The sequence below is a fragment of the Drosophila ananassae genome, chromosome XL (genome assembly GCF_017639315.1).
Source record: "Drosophila ananassae strain 14024-0371.13 chromosome XL, ASM1763931v2, whole genome shotgun sequence".
In the NCBI taxonomy this organism is placed as follows: Eukaryota; Metazoa; Arthropoda; class Insecta; order Diptera; family Drosophilidae; genus Drosophila; species Drosophila ananassae.
This window is the reverse complement of record NC_057931.1, coordinates 10,010,536-10,035,070: the sequence shown is the minus strand read 5'-3', so window position 1 is coordinate 10,035,070 and position 24,535 is coordinate 10,010,536. Positions and strand designations below refer to the sequence as shown.

Sequence of the window (24,535 nt, the reverse complement as noted above, 5' to 3'; positions counted from 1 at the left end):
GCCAACGACAAACAGTCCAGGAATTCAAAGAAAGCTCACCAACCAAGCACGATTTGGAGTGCCAGTCCCTCGTAGTGCTATCCGAGCTCCAAGGCGCCTGCGCGGTAGCAGCCCCATCGCTAAGGGACTCGGTTTAGGGCGGAAACGCTTTCCGGTGTAGATATACCAGAAATATTTTTGCTCTCCAGCCGTTCTGCTGCGGCTCTGGAGCGCTCGGTTGTGTGTTTTTTTAGTAACTCTCGGTGTGTCTGTGTGTGTGTTTGCAGAAGTGCAGGAGGAGATTGGCTATCCCGGATACCAAAACTCAAAAATCATAAATTACAAAGCATAAGCTATAAGAAAAACTCTTCGAAAAAATTTGAAAAAAATAAGAAACTTAAGAACTATGAGTTTTGTTTTTGGGGCCTAAGAGTTTAGAGCCCTTGGTGTTGTGTGTTTGTGGGATTTTGGAATCCTTCCTTAAAAGCCAGGTGCGTCAACAAAAAAAAAAAAAACAATAAAAAATAAGGATAATTACAGCCGGCGGAGTAGAACCCAGAACACGAAACAGATAATTCCCTTAAAAAAAAATTATAATAAAAAGAGAAAAAGTCAACAATGAGGATGATGGGGGTGCATCGCAATTGCATTGTCCTGCCAGCGAATCGTCCTGGATGTTTCTGGCACACCACCCCACTCGGCCCTTCTCTAAGGAATCTCTCTCTCTCTCTCTCTCCGGAGCGGGTAAATAGAGGCGTTCTCTAGAGGAGAAAAACTGGGCAACGCCGCACCTCTAAATTCTAATCTAAAATTCCTTCAGAGCCCCACAATTACGGCGTAAAAGCGTGCCACTCCGTAGATACACAGAAGAAAAAAAAACTTCAAAATATAAAAAAAAAAAAAAACAGAAAAGTAACCATAAAGTATGTGTGTTAGTGGGTGTGTGTTTTTGGTCCTTCGAACAGGAAGTAGTCGAAGACAGTCCAGTAGTCCATCATCCCCGGGGATGACTCTTGCCATGCCGGGTTGCAGTGAGCCTACCTACCTACTGACCAAAAAGGCCAGAGATCTCTGCCAGGATTTTCCATAACGGAGTTTGCGCACTCCCATGATGCTGAGCCTTCCGCATCCTTTCTGCCACACTTGCCACAGTGTTGCACCGATGCTCCTCCTCCTCCTCCTCCTCCTCGTCCTCCTCCTACTGCTACTTCTACTTTGCATTCCACCACACCTACTCGCATTCTCAAAAGTCAAAGGACGAACGGGGCGGTTGGGGGAGCCAAAAACCCAGCCCATCCCCATAAAAATCAGCATCCCACCCACTCATCCTTCCGCCCACCCACACACACACACATATATATATATATTTTTTTTGGCTTATCTACACCAAAAAGTTGGACCTTAATTCAGTCCGATTCCAGCGATTCCCAGCAACATATCCAGTTGCCGGTGGCTGGTGTTTGTTTTTCCGCAAAAGTAAACAAAGGTCCTTTTCTTTCCAGATCCTGAACTTAAATACGTGGCCAGGATGTTGATCCGCTGGAAGAGCAAAGACAAGAGCGCCTCCTCCAATCAGGCATGTGGCAGCAGCAGCTCCTCCTCCAAAAAGAAGCGCAAGGGACGGGAAGGCGGTGAGTATCCTGGCAGGTCCTTGTTGACACCCGAAAAAGGCGGAGAACTAGGTGTCCCAATCTCTTCCAGAAGAAGACTGGCAGAATGAGAACAAATCGGGACGAATGCCGCAAAACGAGCAGGGTGAGTCCAAAAATCATAATAGAGAGTATATTTTTAATAATTTAAAATTAGTTTTCATAATTTTAAATAATTAATTAAGGTACGAAGAGGAATAATTAATTTTTCTGTGTAATTTTGAAGGAGGTGGCGATGAACGAAGACGTAACATGCGACGGGACGATCCGAGGCGCCACACCCTGGGCGGAGATATGCTCGTCTACGGTGGCTCCCAGCATCCGCACGCCCACCAGATGGCGCCACAGCAGCAGCGCGCCATGGACCTGGAGGTGAGTTCTAAACTCTACCATTTAAATAATATTTTAGCTACTTTTGTCCACTCCCCCATCCAGATGAGCACCAGAGCCCAGAAGAACAAGAAGAACCAGCCCATGCGGGGCTATGCGCCCGTCAACCAGGGTCCACTCTTCGACGACGACCCGGGCATTATGTCCGAGGTGGAGACGGCCAGCACGGGCTTCCGGCGGGGCGGCAAGCAGAGGTCCTCCCTGCCCGTGGTGCGCACCCCCTCCAAGACCCTGGAGCGTCCGTTGGGCCTGGTCTTCCTCCAGTACCGGTCGGAGACGAAGAGAGCTCTGTTGCCAAATGAGATCACATCGATCGACACGGTGCGGGCCCTGTTCGTGAGGTCATTTCCCCGACAGCTGACCATGTCGTATCTGGAGGGGCCGAATGTCAAGATCTACATACATGATGCCAGCAAGGATATGTTCTACGAACTGGAGGATGTGCGGTCGCATTTGCGTGAAATACGGGATCGGTCGGTGTTGCGACTCTTCGAGTCCACCGAAGTGGCTGCCCCGCCACAGATTTTGCCCGGTGGTCCTGGCATCCCGCAGCCCCTGCCGCAGGCTCAGGCACCGAATGCCAATGCCTGGGATCAGGATCAGAGCTATTTCAGTGAACCGGAATTCGATTCGGACTACAAACACCAGCATATTCACAAATCGAAGGTGAGTTTCTCGCAGGGACTAGAGACTAGACTTCAGTTCTGGAGTGGAATTAGTCCCTTAGTTTTAAGGATATCCTTCTGAAACATTCCACAAACTATTACTGATATATACTCTGCCATTGAGGAGGATCTCTACTTGATATGTCCTTTAGTTTTCATAAAATCCTCAAGACTCCTTCTTGGTTTTAAATATGATACATCGTTTTCTTTATTATTCAATATCACCGCTTATTAATGGGTTTAGGGATTGGGATCTGGGCTGGTCTAGGATGATTAGGGAACAATATCCTGTCCATGAGCGAGTCAAGGCTATGTCTCTGACATTGACTTACTCATGGACAGGCCGGAGAAGCGGAAGATCCCTAGCCAAAGTCATACATATATACAAATTATTTAAAAAAAAAATCATAAAAAGCTAAAACTGATATCCGGTTGGGAATGGAGCAGCCGGAAGATAACTAGAAATTGCCGCAAGTGCCCACACTGAGTCCTTTGAGGGCATTGTTCATCTGCTCGTGGACATCCTTCCAGGCAAACACGATGGCGCCCTGGAAGGGCTCTGTGTGGCAGGTACTGCATATCGCCATCACCGCCTTGACCTCCTCCTCGGCCGGCTCCCGGTCGTGGGTGCTGATCTCCTCCTCGAGGCTCATCTTCAGGTTGAGGTCCTGCTTGAACTGCTGGCCCCCGAAATCGGCCAGGCCATTGTAGATCTCACTCGCTCCGCTACCATCTCCAGGCGTCGTTCCATCGTCCACCACGGAGCCATCCTCCAGGAGGACCAGGCCACGCTTCTGCAGCTTCTTGTCCGTCTCCCGCTTGAACTTGATGTGGGTTTCCGTCTCGTCGATGAACTGCACGTTGGCCGAGTTGCTCAGCATGTGGAATCGATTGCCGCCAGCCTGGGCGGGAAGTCCCAGCAGTTGTTGGGCCACCAGTCGGGATCCGGCATTGATCTGTCCATTTACAAAGTTGGTGTTGATGGTGATGGCCTGGGGATCGGAGCCAGGAGCGGCTGGAGGAGCAGGACTGGCGCTATTCGCTGGCGGGGGATTGGCCAGATTGATGCGGACTCTGGTGGGGATTTGTCCGCTGGCGAGGAGTGTGTGCATGGGCTGGGGGCGGTTGATCTGGAAGGGATTAGAAAAGATATATATGAACAGTTTTCTTTAGAGAATGTCCTAAGAACCCTTTGAAAAATAGGTCACTGAAGCCAAAAAAAAAATATAAAAAAGACTCACCATTGGTGGAGCTCTCGTGGTGCTGGGCACCTCCTGACCCTCGTGATCAAAGTGATGGACATGATGATGCTTGTGATCCCGATGAGCCTTGCCGGCACTTAACGCCACCCTGTACACCTGAACGAGGGTCATCTCGAAGTGGAGGCCGTGACTAACCTCACCGGTGACGGAGCTGCCGCCGGAACGTAACTTGCCATTGGCTGGAACTTTGTGGCCCACAAGCTATGGATTGGAGATAGGCAGTTAGACACACATAGGGTGGGTATTAGATTACTCAATCATTTGGCAATTTCATGTAATTGGAGACCGAATGGCCAAAAGCACCAGCCACACGCCAATCCACTCACCGAGTTGTGGAAGCCGCGCCCAATCCGTTCTGCCTTCAGCCAGGCCTGCCACTCGCCGGTCTTGCCATTCCACGAGCTGCACATATGATGCCACTGACGCATTTTCAGCGGATAGTTAAGTCTGCAATGAAAACCAGATTGCAATTGGATCAATTGAACCACCGATGATGATCGATGGTGGAGACAGACAGACACCCCTTAGCTTACCTGAACATTTGCTGACCTTTTATGGCCATCGATAGGAAACTGGAATTCTGTGCATTGGCGACCCAGATCTGTACTTCTCTCGGTTCCTTGCCGGCTTCGAATTCAAAAAACAAAAAACAAAGATTGTGAAATTGTTAAATTTTTGCATTTAAGATTTCTCAGTTTAGTTCAGGAAATAGATGAGATTAACCCCCAATCGCTCCCAAGAGATCTCCCAGAGATCGCCTAATCATTTAATCATTTTGACTCTCACTTGTGGGGAGAGATTATACAACCGGCTGGAGTTAAATCCTGTTAGGCTTAGCCATGGCTCTGATATGCATATATTTAAATATGAATCACCCCATCAGTGTGTGGGAAAAACATTTCCTATCTCTCCCCCGGCCACTCCGAAATCCGGAAGCAGTCCGGAGCAGACAGCAGATGGAGGAGAGATCACCGCTAGTCGGGGGGACCGCTCTCGAGGCTTTGGAATTATGTCAAATGCTAAAGTCAGTCAGTCGACTGGACAGTCGGTCGGATACAATTTAAAAAAATAACAGAAGAAAATAATACTATGATATAGTGGGAAATAGCTGGGGGGAATGGGTAGTGGGTAGTGGGTAGTGGGGAGTGAGGAGCGAGCGACACCAACAATGAAGACCAAGCGACCGACAGACCGACCACGACGACGTCGACGACATCCAACTGGAAACAGGTAAATTATCGCTTATGTAATGCGACCGCAACGCCAACAACAACAACAACAATAACATCATATAGTAACTAAATCGCAGCACCAACAACAACATCAGGCACTTGGAAATTTTCAAAAAAAAAAAAATGCCAGAAAAATATAAGAAATTTTTTAAGACGAAAATAAACATATCATTCGGTTAACTTTTCATTCAAATACTGAAAGAAATAGGGTTACTTAATGGGTTAATAGGCGTTTTTAAAATTTTCTAAATTGTATAACCATATGTTTTAAATATTTAAAAAGATTGTATCTAATTTTGAAATATTTCATTTTGAAACTCAAATACTTTTCCTTTCTATTCTAAGGCCACTTTCTAATGAATTATGGTGGAATTCCATTACAAGTCTTGTTGACATTTCAAATACAAATTATTCAAGAAATCTAGAATGTATTATAGCTTGAATATTTTATGTTAAATGAAAAATGTTCTGGAATATGTTTGATTAAAAATTCTGTTAGTTTCTTACTTCTTTATAATTTTTTAATATTTCTTAAGCTGTCAGAACTCATTCTATTACAATGCCTTAAATGGTTCTTCAAATTGAAGTTTCCATCTCTTTAAAATAAAATATTTAAAAGAGGAACTTTTTTCTATAAAACAAATATTTGAAAAATCAACCTACAGATTATAACATTTTTTTAAGATTTTTTATACCTACCTATCTATCTATTTTCTATATTTTTGATTTAAAAATCATCTTAGAAGCTGTTTGGTTTTCAAAACTATAATTTATATATTCTTCTAGAAGATTTGGGGATAAGTTTCTTATAAAAGAAGCCTCGAAAAACACCAGCTTTTATTTTAAATATTTACTTTACTATTCCTTTAGTTTAGAAACCCCTTTTCTTTGAGTGTATCTCTTAAGGTAGCTGATAGCCGGACACTTCCTATCAGCGGCATGTCAAGACCCATTTGGCGAAGCACACCTTCTCTGTTTTGACATTTGGCCACCACAGTGTGGCGTCTCCGGCACCTGTCGATCAAGGAGGAGCTACCAGCCAGACACCAGTCTCCATCTCTGTAATCTCTGAGCTAACGATCTCGGAGCATCAAGCGGAGCAACCTGTCGTCTGGCGGGCTGGCTGGCTGGCTGGATCAGGAAGTGGGCTTCCTTTCACTTTCGCAGCCAGGTGCTATCCATTGGAGCGTGGCCCACAAATTTCATTGCCCAGAGGCGAAGGTCTCTGTTACTGTTACTCTTACTCTTATTATTATGTTTTTATGGTGAGTCTCTGTCTCTGCCCATCAAAAGATCTGCTTATGCAACAGTTCATTGAGACCCCCATTGTTGCAAAGTCACGGTGATAGTGAGAGGTGGCAGCCAAAAATCAAAGTAATACCAAGTAGTATCTATGGATAACTCACCCTCGTAGGTCAAGAGGACATGATCGCCAGTGTGGTTGGTGAATCGCATCCAGAAGCACATGGTGAACTGGTCCAGTTCCGGCAGATGATTGCCGTACTCCACTTCCCCGTCCTGGTTGAAGGCGAACTTCTTCACGCTGCACTCGTTGGAGCCGTACAGGGGGGTACGGGTGAAGCCCTGATCCTTGGGCGGGGTGGCATCCTCCAGGCTGTAGGACTCGTACTGATCCTCGAAGGAGATGGGCCTGGCCCGGCTAAGGAGCAGCTGGGGGTCCTCGTCCTCGCCGGCACCCGTGGGATCTGTGAAGCTGGTGCTCAGTTCGTGGCTGCTGCTGGCCGCCCCGGGATGCGACTGTTTGAGGCTGTAGGCCGCCGTACTGCCGCTGATGGGCTTCCAGGCCAGAGTCAGGGATGATGAGCTGACCCCCAGTACGAGTAGCACTCTGAATATTCCCTGCATTTTTTTTATCTACTACTTAGTTGATAGTCTTATTTATTTTGCTGTCCAGTCTACGTCTGCAACGTCCGATTGCCGCGATGTCTCGCACTTCACTAATCATCCACGCATGCGCCACAGCCAAGTTGAGTTGCTTTGCGGCCAAAAGCATTAAAGCCAAGAAAAAAAAATACAAAAAAATGGTATAAAAAAAAAAAAAGAAAAACAATAACACTATTCCGCGCTCCAATCCGGCGCTCAGCTGCTCTCGCCGAGTTGTAACAAAAATTGTAAACTGTTGCTTGATTTTTTTCCCATTTTTTTGTTTCGTTTTTTTTTGTATTGAAATTGAAACTGAAACAGAAACTGGTTGAGAGGTTTCTGCTGTGTGGTGCGGTGGCTGCAAAGCAGCAATTGTGAATGAGAGCCAAGAAATCAACCCACCAAGCCACCAATCCAACTTGCACCACTGGCATTGCACTCCATAATTCATAATTTGCAATTATTATTATGATTTATTTTTGGGTTTTCGAGACAAAAGAACAGATCCACAAGTAGTACTGTCCCTGACCCACTGCATCTTATGGATAGGAAATACAATTTGAGCCACTGGCGGGTGGCGGCAAGTGTGGCAATTAAATGGTTATTCATCTTGCCACTGCCACACTTGCCCACCACCGACCACCGACCACCGACCCTGGACGGCACACGCCTCGATTTTAAAAAGCGTGGATCCGAATCCATCACGCTTCGGTCCAAAATCCAAGTCCAAGACCAAGCCAAAGTCAAGGCACTGCTAAAAAATGTTAAATATTTTTAAAGAAATAGAGAGAGAAATTATTTTAGGATTTAATAAAAAAAAAGAAAACCATAATCTTTACTCACTTTTGACTTGAAAACAGTTTCAAAAACTAACAGAATTTTTAGAAAATAATTTTGAAAAGAAATACTTTCCAAAAAATAGTTTCAAGACTTTTAATAAACTAAATGTTAAGTTTAAATAATAAAATAATAAATAATAATACTATAACTCCATAAAAAATAAAACTTTAAAACTAAAACCAGAATTGTCTTCTTCCCAAGATAGATGATAGTTTCTTTATTTTAAAAATTAAACTAATTAAAAAGAAACCCCCTTACTTTCTCCCAGTGCATGTTTATGGAAACGTGCTTGTATGTGCAATGTTTTTTCGTGTTTCAGGGGATAGGCCGCTAAATTAAAAATAGGAGAAACCATATTTAACTTTTCGCCACTTGAACGAAGGCCAATTGGCAAAGTAGCAATTTCAGTTAGCCCTCCAGGCATTCAATCACCAAATCCCCTTATCCATCACTTCATTAATATTTATATATATATTTTATTTATATCTTACAGATTGGAAAACAACCGGCACCGTACTATGTTGGCTCCTCCCAGACCCTGCCCCGGGGCATGTACTCCTCAGAACGCAACAAAGTCTCCATGGGTGCGTAGCGAGTCGAGGGAATTTCGACTAATTTTTCCTACTCTTTTCGTATTCCCATTTAGTGGACCCAATTTTTCAGTTAATCGATCCAAAAAAAAAAAATATATATATTATTAATGAAAAAAAATTAAATAAATAATTTAAAATGTAATACCTTTTTGTAATCCTGATCCGTACATCCTTGACTTCTCTTGCGTTCGGTTCTGTTCAGTATTCAGTATTCTCAGTTCTTCTCCATCCATGTGGAATATCCAAAATCTATATATGATTCATGATACCATCCATTAACCGATTACCACACCATCACCACAATTTACCCAAAAAAACAAACAAATTTGAAAAAATATTTTATCAAAATCGAAAATATAAAAAGGAGCGCCAGTGAAACCACTCAGATCACTCAATTCAAGGGGTAGCATGGAACCCCTGTTCCCCTACACCCCGGATCAGTTATACAGCATTCCAGGTACACACGAGAACTTATATATTTTAGATATATCTACCATATAGCTACCATATAGCTAATAAATAGCTAAGACATAGCTATAGATATTGTGCCATGTCACTTGAAATCACAACCATACCATACCCATTCGTCCCAATAATTCTCATTTAAAACATTTATTGGCTTTGGCTTGCTTTCTGGATTTGCTGAACTGAAATTTCAATTTTATATAAATTTTATGCGATTTGCACTCAAAAATAATACCATTTTCATGCCACACTACAGCCGTATTGGAAAGATTTCAATCATAATGCATCCCCCATCCGTTTATACTTTCATTTTTAATTGTTTGTCTTTTGATTTTTATTTTCCCAAATTCAAGACACTCTTAAATATACTAACTCTTAAATATTATTCAAAATTCTTATAAACTAATGCTTAATGGTTGATCTGTAGATGGTTATACCAGTTCTCCGGAGCGGAGTAGCCGTGGGAATTACGAGGAACCCTATTATAGCCAATATGGAACCAGGGGTGCTGTAGTGGCTCCCATTATAGACGAAGAACAAAGGTGGGTTTTGAAGAGAATATTTTTATATATAAAAAAATTATTTAGGAATTTTTTGTATATAGTTTTAATAATAAATTTAATTATCTTTCATTTAAGATATTATTAATTGTGATCGGTTAACTATAGCTTTTTTAACACAATTTTTAAGAAAAGTATTTCAAAAATTTTTAACTTCTATAATTTTTCAAGCTTAGAAGAAAAACTCACATTTTCAAAAAAACCCTTATAACTTTCTTAATATTAAAGATATCTTTGTGAAATTTTCAGTTTATATTCTTAAAATGTTAAAAAACAAAAAACTTAATCATAAGTTAGCTAAATAATTTTTTTTAATATTTTTTTAGAGACTTAAAAACTTGACTAAAATATTATATTTTTTTTTAGCGATGGAACCCTTACCGAGGATCAGTATGCTCTCTATGGAATAAAGGTGGGACCCAATCGATTGCCACATCGCGGAAACCAGATCTACGATCCCACTAGGTCAGTATCCTTCCCCGAATATTCCTCATATACGAGGCATAGTCCTGCTGAAGAATACTACCAATGGGACTGGGATTGGGCTTACTTCGCCGGCTCCTTCTATAGACCTTGATGCGTTTGGTGTTCCCGTTGGTGGAGGCGGTGCTAGCCACCGGATGGAAATAAGTAGTGCCCTTGCTCTTGATGGCCTGAACAATCAGACAGAGAAGATAGCCCCCGAAAGATAGGAAGGCCAGGGCCGTAATGCTGATTTGGAAGAGAGTCTGCAGTTTGGTGGGCTTCTGATCCTCCCAGGGACCCGGCGAGGGCGGATGGTGATCGGAAGAGTGCCAGGATCCAGGATGAGAATCATGGCCACCTCTAAGAAAGGATTTTAAGGGTTATCTCTAAGATATTTATGGAATTCTTACCTATCTGCTGCCATGAGAGGCAATCGTTCTGGCATTTCCGCCTTTCCCTCCAACGATGTCTCCGTAATCGTAGCGGCGGTCGTTGTGGAGGGAATACTTCTACTCATAACTGAGTAGTCGATGCCCCCCTCATCGCCAAAGTCGTCCAGTTCCATTCTCTGGACGGACTTTTTGAGCAAAAGCAGTTCATCCACCTGGAAATTGGCCAGACATCGCGCAAATCTAGCCGGCGTGCTGGTCACTTTCGATCAAACGGTTTACACAATTGCTTAACTCTTATTTTTATTTTTTTTACCCTCTTTAAGATTAAGAGTACATACCACTGCAAGTAGTCATGTTGTTTTGGTTTTTTGGATCCAATCCCACTGGCCTTCGTCAGACGACTGAGCAATCTGCTTCAGAAATTGCACTACTTTTTTACAGTCACTGGGTATTGTTTTGGGGTATATCAGGCAGAGTTATCTTAGCGGTTTCTAATTGTCACTTTATGGTGGTAGAGGGTATTGGCCAGGCTTTGACTTAAAGCCAAAAGTATAGGCCACATTCTTGCCGGTTTGTTTGGGTTTCTTGGTTTACGCTCTCATGCGCAAAATGCAGTTTTTGATTTCAATTCCGATTCCGGTGTCTGAGAATCTTAACACTCTAAAGGTTAATGGATAAAAAGAGTTAGAGGTTTGAGGAATAAATAAATATATTAAGAAAATACCTGGAAAAAGGCTATAAGGTCTATAAGGCTATAAAAGAAGATTTTTAAACTTATCAGCTAAAAATAATCACCATACTAGCCTCTATAAGAATTACTACTTATCTAGACCTCTCAGACCATTTTTTCTTTATAAAACCTCCCTCAAAACAACACTTTATAGGGTTAATCTTAACCCAAAGTAATTGGAGCACTACAAACGGATATGTGGCCCAGTAAACTCAAAGCAAAACTTACAAAAAAACACGCAATACTTTGGCGACAAGTTTGGACTGATTTCGCGTGTTTTCGCTTTTCTGCTTTTTTTTAATGCGTATTTTTGCGTTAATTATTTCGGTTTTAGGCCAGAAGACCTGCACCGGATTCGCGTGGAGCACATGGAGCGGCAACTGGCCAACCTGACGGGTCTGGTGCAGAAGGCATTGGTTAATCAGAACCCGCAGATTGCGCCACTGGCGGTTCCCACACTGGATCCCAATTACCTGGTCGTTCCATCGCAGATGCAAGGTAAGTACTTTTTCATTTAAACATCCTAAGTGTTTGTGTCTCTGCACCCAGCTTTGATGCTTTAAGACTTTAGGTCCTCAGGAGCTCACTTTCCCTAATCCTTATGCTTTTGTCCTTTTTTTTTTCAATTAAATGCACAGCCAATGGCTCTGGGGATGATCTGTACATTCGGGAGAAAGCTCCCAAGTTGGGCAAGAACTCGTGCCGTAAGTCTAAAAATTATAAAAAAATTAAATAAGAGTCCTGGACAAATTGTGGATATCCTTGCACCTTGTCCTTGTCTTGCAGAAAAATCCGTGTCCTTTGAGAAGTCAGTGTCCTTTAGCGATGACATACAGGGAATACCCAAGTCTCACAGTCCTCTACATGCTGGTAATTCCAACTTTTTAAGACTTCTTCGTTTAAAGATTTTGAGTTTTCTCTTTTGTTGGTTATAGTTATGGTTTAGAATTGTATCTGTTGGGGTTCAATTGCTTAAGATCTTTCTGTTTTCTGTGCTTCCACCTGGGATAGCTGATACGAAGCCAACCAAGCCGGCAATCAAGTCATCCACCCTACCGCGCACCTCGTCCCAAGGTAAGACACCGGATCACGCCTGCCCCAGTCACTGATCACTGGTCACTGATCACCACTCACTAATCACTAATCACAAGAATCACCACTCACCTCTCACACCTTCTCTTCTTAATCCTTAAATCCTTATAAACAAATCGTATTGCTTTAAAATCCCAGAACGCGATCGGTTGAAGCCTCCTCCGCCACCCAAACCCATTGTCTTGGCTCAGACCGCCCATCCCAGCTACCGGGCGGACATTGCTCTGGCTCCCGAGGTCTACAATCATTTGCGAGGACTCCAGAAGAAGGCCAAGGATCTGCGTATGGAGGTACGAACTCTGAGACGCCTCTCCCAGGCCCAGGCCGTGGCCGTTCGCGAGGACATCAAGGGCACTTTTATGCGCATTCGGGCCACACTCTTGGCCAGCAGTGGCAGTTTTTGGAACCATCAGGGCGATCAGGATGCCACACGGATTTCCAGAGAGGAGGAGCTCTACAAGCAGGAGGTGATCCGATTGGAAAAGGATCTCAGCGACCTGGAGGCCTCCGTGGAGAATCTACGCGGCGAGGTCATCAATCGTAGGACTCGAGTGAACATGACCGCCGTGGAGGACATGGCTCTGGTGCTGAGCAGGGCCAGGTAAGCTTTTGGGTTCGGCTAGGGTTTAATAAACAATATTTTTAATCACTGTGGACGGAAGTCCACGAGGTGACGACCTGCATGCCTAGGCGTGCGCGAGGAAACTCTATTATTATTAAATGATAATGTTAATGTCTACTGCCTTCCAGCAAAACCGTGGCCGAGCTGAAGCTCAAATTCCCAGCTCTGTCCAATGGACTGCGGTGCATCCTCTCCAACGAAATGGAAAAGGTGGTCCGCGAAGAAAAGTTCCTCAAGGAAGAGCCCGACCGCTTGGAGTCGGCGCTACGTCGCTGTAAAAAGCTAACCGGCACCTTAGTGACACTAAAACGGTTCGTTTCTTAATTAAGAAATATAAAAAATTTAAGAAATAATAAAATAATTATAAATTATAGCTTGGCAAGTGTGCAGGAACAGAGGTTGCCGCCGAACGAGCCGACCATCAATGAGGAACCACCGCGATCTGCGGATATCTCGGCGCCCGACAAGGTTAGTGCTGAAATCCGAATACAGGACTTGGGCTTTAAAAACAAGGACTTGGGTGGGAAAATGGTTATTAGGGACATTAGAGGGAAGAAGCAAAAATATCCTGATACTACACTAAGTTAGTCAACAAAACCCAAAACAGATTCAAAAGTGTTCCAGTCTTCATTCCATTCCAAAAATGAAACACACCAAGTCAGTGTCCGGGCGAGGACACAATTTTTTTTACATAATATATACTAATGCATAAAATGTCATGACTATATATAATACTATATATAATATACATATGTATAAAAGTATTTTTTCGAAATATTTCTAAACCAGAAACTAGATGCTTTTAATCGAACATGTAATGAGTTTGCCGAAGCTTTCGTCCGACTGTCCATCTGTCCGGCAGTCTGTCCTTCTGTCCGTTTGTCCGCCCTGACCTCTGACCCCATGGGGTGTATGTATATATTTTGGACTTTCAGATACTTTCAGATACTGTAGCGAAAGCCAAACTCTTTACATGATTATCATTTTTGAATTGGGTACTTGTGTGCTGAAAAAAACCAGAAATTTTTATAAAAAAAAATAATACAAAAACCCCATTAGTTGTATTAAAAAAAAAATGAAATGACCTTGATTACGTTAACACTTATTCGTTTGTAGCCTTTGGTTGATAAAACATGATATTATTATTATTATTTTGTGCGATTATCTTATGAATAAGTTGCAATTGGCTGTTGTTACATATAAATAGTGTTTTGGTTCATCGTTCATTTCACACACGCACACAAAACCCGAAAGAAAAATACCAGAAATCTTGTCAACATTTGGAACAAAAATATCCAAAAACGAAAAATATTGAAATGAAAAAATAAAATGTGTATTAGAAGAGTGTCTAGCACCCTGCCAAGCACCGCGAAGCTTCACCGATCCGCTCCAGACCCCATTTTGAAACCCCCATTTTGAACCCCCTGACCTCTGACCCTTGCTCCGAAAATCCCCCAAAGCTTTGCCTTGTTGGATCTTATGATATTTAAAACACAAAAAAAAAAGAAAAACACAAAAAAACACACACAAGAAGTACTCTTAATTCTCATCATCACATGCCGAGAATCAAAAATAAATTTTTAACAAAGAGTAATTTATATAGCCTAACGTCTTATAAAATGAGGTTTATCCTTCGTTTTCTCTTCTTGCCTTTTCTCAAACATTTTTTAAAATATCGTTTACAACAACAACAACAACCCACATAGTTTAACTGGCGATGGAGTTCAAACTTCAAAGAGGCAATTACTGAGTAATGACTGAAATCCAAATATAAAAAGAAACATTTACAAAAATACAAACCCTTTAAAAAAAAAATAATACCAAAACAAAACAAAACCCAAAAATATAATTTATACAATTATTATTACAAAAAAAAAAAACTGAAATGAAAAAAAAAACAAAAACCCTTTCTTGAAAAGATAAAAAAAATATAATAAATGAACTAAGTCAATTTTCTTTTTGCTAAACATAATTTGCTCTGCATTAAACATACTAGTTTATATTTTGTATACTATTTACTACTGCTATAAACTTCTAAACTAAACTAATACTCGTACTAAAACTCAATCCACATATCTCGTAAATCATCTCGTAAAAAAAAACCAAAAAAAAAAATTACAAAAAAAAAAAAAAGCTGTCCATAAATGCCACCGAAGACAATCCCCAAGCAATCCCTGAGCAAAACCCGAACCAACAGTTGCATATTCATGTTCGTATGATGTACATATGATGTACATATATTCAATAAGTGTGTGTGTGTCTTTCAGTGTGTCTCTGTGTGTGTGTACGAGTGTGTGTGTGTTCAGTTTCTTCATTCCCGGATACATCATCTCATTTCCGTGTTATGTACCTCCAACTTCCAAAACTCCGAAATCCATCTCGAAGGACCAAATTTTGTAGAAATAATGATGTACATTGGCTATTTGGATGAATCCTTCTTTCATAGCTCATGAAAAAACATAAAAACCTACTGTGCGAATGAGTTCCAGTCCCTTGATTGATTTTATTGTCTTTTTTTTGCACTTTTATGGTATAATTCCCAGTCCACTGATCCCACTGATACCTCCCTGTATCCCCCACATGAAGTTTGCTGCTTTGCAAGTCTTTTGTTTGGTGTTTGTTCTTAATTCTATGTGTTGTTTTTTGGATTCGCCATCATTCCATCAGCACGTGGTCCGAAAAGAGCAAAAAACCAACAAATTTTATAACTTCCACAGAAACAACATAAGATACAAAGATACTCAAACACTGAGATGCGGATAAAGATACCTTTTTAATTGCCGCCATCTACCGATTTTCGTTCATTAAGTCTTTTTAGTTTGTTTTTTTTTTAATAGCCAACAATGGAGATGAAAATCACAATTTTTTTTATACATTTAATTGATATTTTGTAGTTGCGAGCAATGCTTTTGTGTGTCTGTGTGTATCGATATTAGAGAATATGTGTATGTATTGTAAAGACCCATAATTTTTATACCATTCCATACCATGTCTTCCTAGTCCAAACTACTACTCCACTCCCCCCCATAACGTTCCAGACAATTAATCTTAATCAGACATTCGAACGGCCAATTTGCAATCTCAATCAATTTGAATCTCAATCTCAATCTCAATAATCTCAAACAGTCATCACTGTTCAGTTCAGTTCAGTCACTGTTCTCACTCATCGATTGTTGTCTTTGAAGTTTCAACAATCTATCTACCTATCGAATCAATCAATCAATCAATCAATCAGCCATCACTCCATCATCAATCACTGTATCACGAACTATGGGTTCTGGGTTCCATTAACTCTTTAACTCTCTATAACCATCAACCAGAACCAAGTAGCCACTAAGTCATCACCACAATCACATCAAAAACACTCAAATCACAATATATATGTCTTTTTTTTGGAAGGTAGGATCAAAATATATATCAAAATAATACCAAAACCTAGCCAGATCAAAGGAACTTGATCACCAATAACTACTTTCGGTATTCATTTTCAAAAATCACTCTTAAAAAATCTCGTTAAAAATTGGGAACTCTAAAGTGAATACCGAATGACACTTTAGTTTAGAAACATATATAGTACTTACACTCTCTGACAGAATCGGTGAAGACTTCTTTCCGGAATCATGAATGCATTTTTGTGTTATTATTTAGACTACCACTTAATAGAGCTTCTAGAGAATCAAGAACTTACCACCCTGGGAGTCCAAGTCATCATTCATTTCCCCCCCTCCAGTCTCGATGCTATCTCTCTTCAGCTATATATCTACTCTATATATACTCTCATACCCGACATGCTTACTTGCCCGATAATCTCCATTATCCTATAGTCCTAGAATTGAGATGCTTTCTGCTTGTTGCTTGCTTGCCGTTACAACTTCTTAAATGATTCAATTTTAAATAAATATTATTAAGAAGATGTGTGTTTTTGACTTTCCAGGAGGTTTCCTCAAAATATTAATCCAAAAATCCGTTTTTTTTTGCACTGCATGATCCTGCATATTCCTCAGCACTCTAGCTAATATATGTGTGTATATTGCTGGGTTACTTCCGTTTCCGTTTCCGTTTTTTTTTTTTTTTTCAAGTATCAGATATGTGTAATCGGATATTGCAGTTTATTATAACTATGTGTATCCCTTACGCGTACGTAATTGCCCAAAAAAAAAAAAAAAAAAACCAAAAACTGTAAATGTGAGATTGTTATTCGACTCCTAATTGTACTCTGTATTTTACAAAAAAAAAAAAAAAAAGTTAATGTTTATTAAGTAGCTGATATATATTATATTATTACGATATGATTTCGTCTTGTAGCCAATCCCAACACCCAGGATGGGGTCGTTCACTATCGGCGGGGGACTCGCACCCGAAAACGCACTCGATGCTCTGCTAGATGAGCTCAAGACCTTCTCCAAGCCCATTGCCCAACAGCAGCAGCAACAGCAGCAGCAACAGCAACAGCAACAGCAGCAGCAACAGCAACAGTTGCAGCAACAGCAACAACAGCCACAATATGAGGTAAGTTTGAGGGGTTTTCTCACTATCAAATATGATTTTAATAATATTATTTGGAATGTAGATTCGCCCAGAGGATTCGGCATCCGATGAGAGTGCCCAGGCCGCTGTCCAGAGCACCGTAACCACCCAGATATCGCAGGCCCGTCTCTACACGGAGGCCACCAGCGTGCAACAGGTCACCACCAGCAACATGGTAATGGCGGTGGCCCAGGCCCAGCGCGGTGTACTAACCCATCAGCAGTCTCAGTCCCATAATCATAACAATAATCAAGTCCATAGTCCGAATCCAAATCCGAATCTGAATCCAAATCCGAATCAAACACAGCTGATGGTGCACACAAATATGGGCAGTTTGAGGCGATTGCATTCGTATCCGAGTGAGTCGGATGGCGAGATGCCACCGATGGCGACGGGAATGGCAAATGGTGGTGGCACCAGTAGCAGCAGCAGTAAGCCGCCAGTGCCGGAACGTAATGCCGATCTGATCACCAAGGTGGGTCACAAGCGTATACCGCCACCCCCGCCGCCGCGCACCAGCTCACGCAGTCCACTGGCCAGTCCCACCAGTCCGAATGTGCCACAACAGCAACAGCAACAGCAGCAACAACAGCAACAGGATGGAGGTGTTGCCGGTGTAGACTCCTCAAGTGGCGACAACTCCAGCGGTAATGAGTCCGGCAACGATCATGTCCAGCGTCAGGTGGCCCTCGAGATGAGACACCAGGAGCTCTTGAAGAAGCAGAAACTGTTGCAGGAACAGTACCAGAGACTGCAACAGATGAGCAAGTTGCCGTCGGTGGATGTGGCATGCCCCCCGGGAGGGGACAATGGCGCCAATACGAACACCCTGCGGAAACTAGGAAGTGAGTCGAATATACAACAGAAGATAGCCGCCCTGAGTCTGGCCTGTGAGGCAAGTGGGGCAGCTGCGGCGGCGGCGGCTGCTGCAGCCGCTGCTGCGGCAGCATCCACAAATGGAGGCGGTGGTGGCGGAATGGTGGTGATGTCCAGTGATGCTACGAGCGGTGCGGCTGGCGGTGTTGTTGCTGGTGGCGGTGGTGCAGTTGCTGCTGGAGGCGCCGCCGTTGCAACAACAACCACAACAACAACAACAACAACTACCAAGCAGGTGTACGAGACGGAGATACTTTAACACAACTGGAAATTGGCTTGGAACGAGGCTAAAATCGATATATGAACAGAGCCCCCCCTTCAAAAAAAAAATATATAAACAAGGACAACACTGACATGGAACAGGACACGACTCTACACTCTACACTCTCCACTCTCTCTCTCTCTCTATCACACACAATCTATCTCTCTCACTCACTCTCATAATGTATGTTAGCGTCTTAATGTCGTACATTGAAAAAAAAAAATAGTATGTGTTGCACCATCAACCATCATTATCATCATCATCATGATCGTAAGGATAACGATAAACGAAAATCGAAACGAATTGAAAATCAAAAAAAGAAAATTAAAAAACAAGAAAAAAAAGGATAAAAAAGGATAATTGTGCACTCTACAAGGCAGAAGAATATTAATGTATTTAATCTGTGTATTTGCTTACATTGATGTACTTGTTGTATGTTGTATGTTTTCGTTGTTACCCCGAAAAGTTGCACACACACACACACACACACATGTTGCACAATCCCACACACACACACACGCGCGCAGAGAGAAAGGACTCCCCGGGAGTTAAAAATAATACCAAAAAAAAAACCTAAAATCCTTTTCCCAAAAGAAAAAGTTTAAAAAAAAGATAGCACTTCACACATACTATTAGTTACAAGAAAAAAAGGATCTCCAGGATGCAAAGGATTAGCAAGCACACACACACACAGAAGACACACACTCTCAAACCACTCACCACTACTATTATGCATATGTACCGAAAAAAAAAACACATATGTACTTAAAAACAAAAAAAGAAAATCATATATAATGTCACAGATTTTTATTATATCCTTGGTACGGGACGTGAGACTGATAGTTCTATATATGTAGCTCATCGAAGATTCTAAGATTATTGTACTTGAAATATTTTGTTAGACAAGGTGACTTAGCTAATTTTTAACCCACTAACCCTTAAACCCTTAATCCTTGATCCTTAATCCTTAATCCCAAAACCCTTTTTCTCTCTCTTTAAAAGCCTATTGAAAATGGGCGAAAATCTAGAAAGCATTTAGAAGCAACATGCAACATCGAATCCAGTTACCAGTTGGCCAAAAAAATCAAAAAAAAAAAAAAATCAAAAATCCCTACTATAAACTTGGCCATCATGGGTAGTATTCGTGGTTGAGAGCTCTTGACTGCATTTATATACCTATTCACTTATGTACTATCTATGCATATAGACTAACACATAACACATATACATATACACCACATATACATATATACAATATATATAGTATATATATATATATATATATGTTTTAGCAAATCAAAATGTTTGTATAGTTAATTGAGAAATCGTACATAGATTTGTTACTTTACTGCGCTCAGTATTATAAGCTTTTTAATTATTTCAAATTTGAAAAAAAAAAAAAATCAAGAAAAATTAAAAAAAAGGTAATATAATAAAAATAAAATTTGTTGCACCTATGCCAGATTTTGAAAGATAAAAAGACACACTCAAACACACACCCAGCATACCCCGAATATATTGTTCAATTCTCAAAAGACTAGGCATAAGGATACACACAGGATACACAGAGAGAAAAAAAAAGTATTATATCTGCATTTCATAGTTATATATATACCATATATGTATAACCCCCAACACATAGACTTTTCAAGACTCCCATCCAAAGAGATCCCAAAAAACTAAAAGAAAAAAACTGAAAACCAATCGAATCGAAGACTAATAATGCCAAAAAAATATAAAAATATTTATAAACCGCATTCGATCGACGAATATGTATAACATATATATATAAAAAATAAATATATATATTTACATGCAAATCACGCAACGAAAAAGGACACTTCCATCACAGGACACACACTCACACACACAAACGACGATTACGAAGATAATAATGAAAAAAGGTCCCTAAAAAATAAATTAAAATTAAAAATAAAACGAAAAATAACTCAAGCTATTAAGTATAAAGTTAAACAATGTCCTTGAATGTGCATCGTACACCTAAACCATAATCCTTATAAGGCACACACACACACTTACAGGATACAGGACACTCCAATACACATATATACACACACACATACCCCTCCCATTCACCCACACACTGATACTAATTAAGTAAAAAAATGAAAGCTAAAAAGGAGTCACGATCCATTATCCTGCCACTGGGCAGAAGGATGCAGCCTCGCAGCATCGACCGAGTTAGAAATGCGTATTTTTTTCTTAATAATAATTATTCTATTTGAATCACAACAAGCCACAACAATAAATATCATTCGTAAAATGGAAACACAAAGGACTGGACTGCTTTCTTTCAGTGTATGATGGGGGTGGGGGTTGCTTTCAGAAGAATCCGCAAAAGGACTTTACTTTCAAGACTTTTCTTAAGAGGTTAGCAGCTTAAGCTTTCGAAATTCTTTATAGTTGGAGGTGGGAAGAGGTATTCTTTCAGAAGAATTCTACAAAATGGTCTATGGAGGGGCTATAGACTCTCTTTAAATTATATATTCTTAAATCTTAACTTTAAAATGACTTTCTTTAAAAGATTAGAAGCCAAAAGCTCTTACTTTCGAGTTTCTTTTAATAGCTTTTCTTTAAAAAAAAAAATTGTCATCATAAACATTCATAATATTATAGATCTATTTAATTAGAATCGTACATTGTCTACCTAAATAAAATAAAATCAAGTCTGTATATTCCCAGATGCACCCACAACATCGAACAACATATATAGGCATTTGGTTCTTAACTCTAAACGACTAAAAACAACAAAAATCGTGTTGAAAAGGCACATTGATCCGCTGAACGGAGGATATTTGAAGGATAATGCCTTCTGTCATGTCTCAACTATCTCTGGCTCCTCCATCCCTCCATCCCACTCTAAACTCTAACCATCTCGCTCAGTTTCAAGACTCGCAGAGCCAGTCGCAGGGCAACTTGGGCATCTTGCTGGCCGGCCACGGCAGATATCCGGCCGTCTTGAATACCCAATAGTCGTAAGACACCTTGGCGATCAGGGCCAGCAGAAGGATCACCTCAGCCGCTATCAGATAGTAGATGTAGTCCGTCCAGTCTGGAGGGGATTGGCAGAGCTTCGCCTCCTGCAGTTCGATGACACTCTGGGCCGTATTCCGGCACCGGATCTCCATGTAGTCGGGTATGTCCGAGCTGCGCTCCTTCAGCCAGTTCTGGAGCGTCTTGGCCGAGTTGCAGTCGCACTGGAGGCGATTGCCCGCCAAGTAGATGCGTCGTCCCAATCCCGAGTCCATCAGGGCGTTGTTGAGGAAGTATTCCGGTATCTGAAGAGCATATACCATTTAGGGATAATCTCGAAGAGATTAGAGAGTACCGTGCTCACCTTGCTCAGCGAGTTGTTCCGCATGTAGATGCGCTGGAAGGTCTCGATGAACTTGGTGCCCTCGAACTCGTACATGGACGAGATCTGATTGTTGTCGGCCACCAGTCGGTTGATGTTGTGGTAGGTTGGATTGGTCTGGAAGTGATCGCCCAGGCTGGTGATCCGGTTGTTGGTGATATTCAGGACGAAGGTGTTGTCCGGCAGGCGCTGCGGCAGCTCCACCAGATTCAGATTCGAGCAGTCGACATGGCACTGCGGCTTCGACTGATTGTCCTGGATTATCATGATGTTCTCCAGCTTGCACCGGCAGTTCCCATGATTCGGTATACTGGGGCAGTTGGTCAGGCAACGTTTCCGGTTCTCTAGCTGCTCCACGGACACCTTATCCGTGGACTGGAACCACTGGCGGGTGGCGTTGTACTGGCAGTAGGAATGCTCGGGATTCACAAAGTTGATGGACTCGTTGTAGATCAGTTCGTTCAACGGATTGCAGAGCATCCGCATATTGCCGCTGGAGGGGATTAGGATTAGGATTAGAGGCGGAGGATTAGGAGGACCTTCATTGCCAGCCACTCACCTGATGTCCAGGGTGATGTTCTTGTTCTGATTCCGATGCGGCACCACCGAGAGATTGTTGTGCGACATCCCAAAGAACTCCAGGTGGGGCACATCCTTCACCGCCCGCGCTGGGATGTCGGTGATGTTGTTGTTCGAGATGTTGAGGCACTTGAGGGCCGACATCCGGGGAAAGGCGCCCAGCAGTCGCGTTATATTGCCGTCCGTTATGGCCAGCGATTGGAGGGAGCGGAAGATGGGATTGGAAAAGTCCACGCTCTCCAGGGTCATGTTGCGGACGTGCAAGTTGATCCACTTGGACTTGCTGGAGCAGCTGGAGATCATCGTCATCTGGGTGATGTTGCAGCAGTACCAGGAGTTGGGCTTAAACGGATGCTCCTTGCAGTGGCAGGTGTTGAGGGAGTTCTGTGCCTGCTCCGCCGCCTGCTCGTCGTCTGGCCGGGCCTCATCCTCCTGGTTGTGGCTCTCCTGGCACAGGGACTCCTCCGCGTAGAAACAGTGCTTCAGATACTCGGGCTGTTCGGGGGCAGCGGGTGGTTCTGGCACTGCCGGGGTGGTGGAGGTGGAGCTGGTCGTGCTAGTCGTAGTGGTGGAGGTGGTGCTGCTACTCGTAGAGGTGCTAGTGGTGGTGCTGCTCGGATAGCTGGTAACCGCCGCCGTTGGGGTCATCACACTGCTCTCGGTGGTGGGGAGTCGCGTGTTCTCGGAGCTGCTGGCGGGAATCTCCGCAGCCGGCTCTGGAGCTGCCGATGTGGAGTAGCTGCTGTCCTCCGGAGCTCCCAAAATCGGATCTCCCAGCTGTGGCATAGCCTTCGCTGGACAAGCAAGCAGCAGGAGCGGAATAAAGACCCAGGCGGCGCCCTAAAATGTAATAGAAGTGTATTATTTTCAGCTGTGTATAGCTCCACCCCCCCTGGAGATAAGTACCCGACATATGCAAATATTGTCTTAGCACTTGTTTGCCCAACGAATTAGACGGCAAAGAGGGCTTGGCCGTAGTCGGCAATTACGGAAAGTGTTACGGCGCGCCCGTAAACCTCCTATGGGTTGCCCCCCTCCTATGAGTTTATATTAGGGGGGGATTTTAGCGGCCCGAAACTTGCTAATTCGGCAATTAATTAACGAGGAATCAACAAGTCCTATGTGATAAAAGGCCAATAAAAAGATTAATTGGAAAGCCACCCCGGCCGAGTGGGTCGGGAACTCCTCCCTCTCCCTCCCAACCCACAACGGCAATCATTTATATACAATATGTTCTTTTCTCGAGATAAGTATTTTTTTCTTTTTTATTTACTATTATTAAAAAAAAAAAGTGCTACAAAAACAACAACAACACACTCTCAAAACACACACAAACAAACGGAGAACAACAAAGATGCGCGTACGACTTACGTGTTTGCGGGAAAACATCATTCTGGCTTAACCGCTGGCCACCCAACTGCGTTTAAATTAAGAGGAGACTTTAATTAATCAATTACTAGGACTTTGGTCGCTTCGAAACAAATAGATGGCCCAGGAATCAGACTTCCTTTTTCATTTAAATGATTTGCGCACATCCCAGGCGAAGAGTAGTACCGTTATTACTTCCCAGGGAAATAACGAGAAAACAAGGCGTTTTGGTCACACTGCTTTCAACTGCTTGCTTTTTGAAATAAATTTCAAATTATTATTAATGGAATAGAAGAGGGATTTTACTGAAATTATGAGTAACAACTTTTCACAAATAATATACTATTTCTTAAAAATATATGTTAAATGTTACTTTAGTTCAAGAAACTAGTTTTTAAACATCATTTTACTTATTTACATTTAAGGGCTTCAAAACCTAAAATAATAAAAATAAAACATAAATGTCATGAATTTATCTTTTGAACTTAGCTTATTGTTAGTTTTTTAAGTTAAAAATAGTAATTTTACTTTAAAAACAAAGCAAACATTGTTTTGGGACAAAAACTTTGTGCTACAATTTTGTAAAAATGAGATAGTTTTAAGACTTAATTTTTAAGGTGATAAAAATAAGAGTCTAAAAACTTTTATTCAAGTCATAAAATATTTAATTTATAATCTTTAAATCCTGTATTTTTAAAAAATAAACAATTCAAGCAGTTTGAACTGC

At 41.9% G+C, this 24,535-nt stretch overlaps 3 protein-coding genes across 14 annotated transcripts; 1 reads left to right on the top strand and 2 right to left on the bottom strand.

Annotated features, from left to right (window-relative positions):
• The first annotated feature begins 135 nt into the window (after positions 1 to 135).
• Positions 136 to 20,784, top strand: LOC6504678 (coiled-coil domain-containing protein CG32809). 12 transcript variants are annotated; one of them, XR_006507615.1, is made up of 19 exons: positions 707 to 723; positions 1,482 to 1,610; positions 1,681 to 1,734; positions 1,855 to 2,000; positions 2,064 to 2,684; positions 8,395 to 8,485; positions 8,859 to 8,951; positions 9,387 to 9,501; positions 9,886 to 9,984; positions 11,441 to 11,604; positions 11,745 to 11,810; positions 11,893 to 11,976; positions 12,118 to 12,180; positions 12,337 to 12,799; positions 12,949 to 13,131; positions 13,195 to 13,288; positions 14,527 to 14,570; positions 17,126 to 17,329; positions 17,391 to 17,530. XR_006507615.1 is itself a non-coding variant. In XM_032453122.2 (18 exons), exons 2-18 carry the CDS (start codon positions 1,508 to 1,510, stop codon positions 18,480 to 18,482), a joined length of 3,735 nt encoding a protein of 1,244 aa, XP_032309013.1. In that variant the 5' UTR covers positions 136 to 470; positions 1,482 to 1,507; the 3' UTR covers positions 18,483 to 20,784. The 12 variants fall into 12 exon arrangements, 9 of the variants coding, with proteins under 9 accessions (XP_032309013.1, XP_044572912.1, XP_044572908.1 ...); XM_032453122.2 differs by lacking the exons at positions 707 to 723; positions 14,527 to 14,570 and adding an exon at positions 136 to 470 and having other exon boundaries at positions 17,391 to 20,784; XM_044716973.1 differs by lacking the exon at positions 14,527 to 14,570 and having other exon boundaries at positions 706 to 723; positions 17,391 to 20,784.
• LOC6504836 lies at positions 2,863 to 7,300 on the bottom strand. The gene is made up of 5 exons (XM_001966387.4): positions 6,584 to 7,300; positions 4,479 to 4,572; positions 4,272 to 4,392; positions 3,925 to 4,146; positions 2,863 to 3,813 (listed from the first exon to the last, which is right to left on the bottom strand). The coding sequence occupies exons 1-5, from the start codon at positions 7,041 to 7,043 to the stop codon at positions 3,142 to 3,144; spliced, it is 1,569 nt and encodes a 522-aa protein (XP_001966423.1). The 5' UTR covers positions 7,044 to 7,300; the 3' UTR covers positions 2,863 to 3,141.
• Positions 20,785 to 21,048: 264 nt separating the features above from the next.
• On the bottom strand, positions 21,049 to 24,030 carry LOC6504834 (protein halfway). Its single transcript, XM_001966384.4, has 4 exons — positions 23,812 to 24,030; positions 22,421 to 23,280; positions 21,844 to 22,354; positions 21,049 to 21,784 (listed from the first exon to the last, which is right to left on the bottom strand). The coding sequence occupies exons 1-4, from the start codon at positions 23,830 to 23,832 to the stop codon at positions 21,392 to 21,394; spliced, it is 1,785 nt and encodes a 594-aa protein (XP_001966420.1). The 5' UTR covers positions 23,833 to 24,030; the 3' UTR covers positions 21,049 to 21,391.
• Between the last annotated feature and the right edge of the window lie 505 nt (positions 24,031 to 24,535).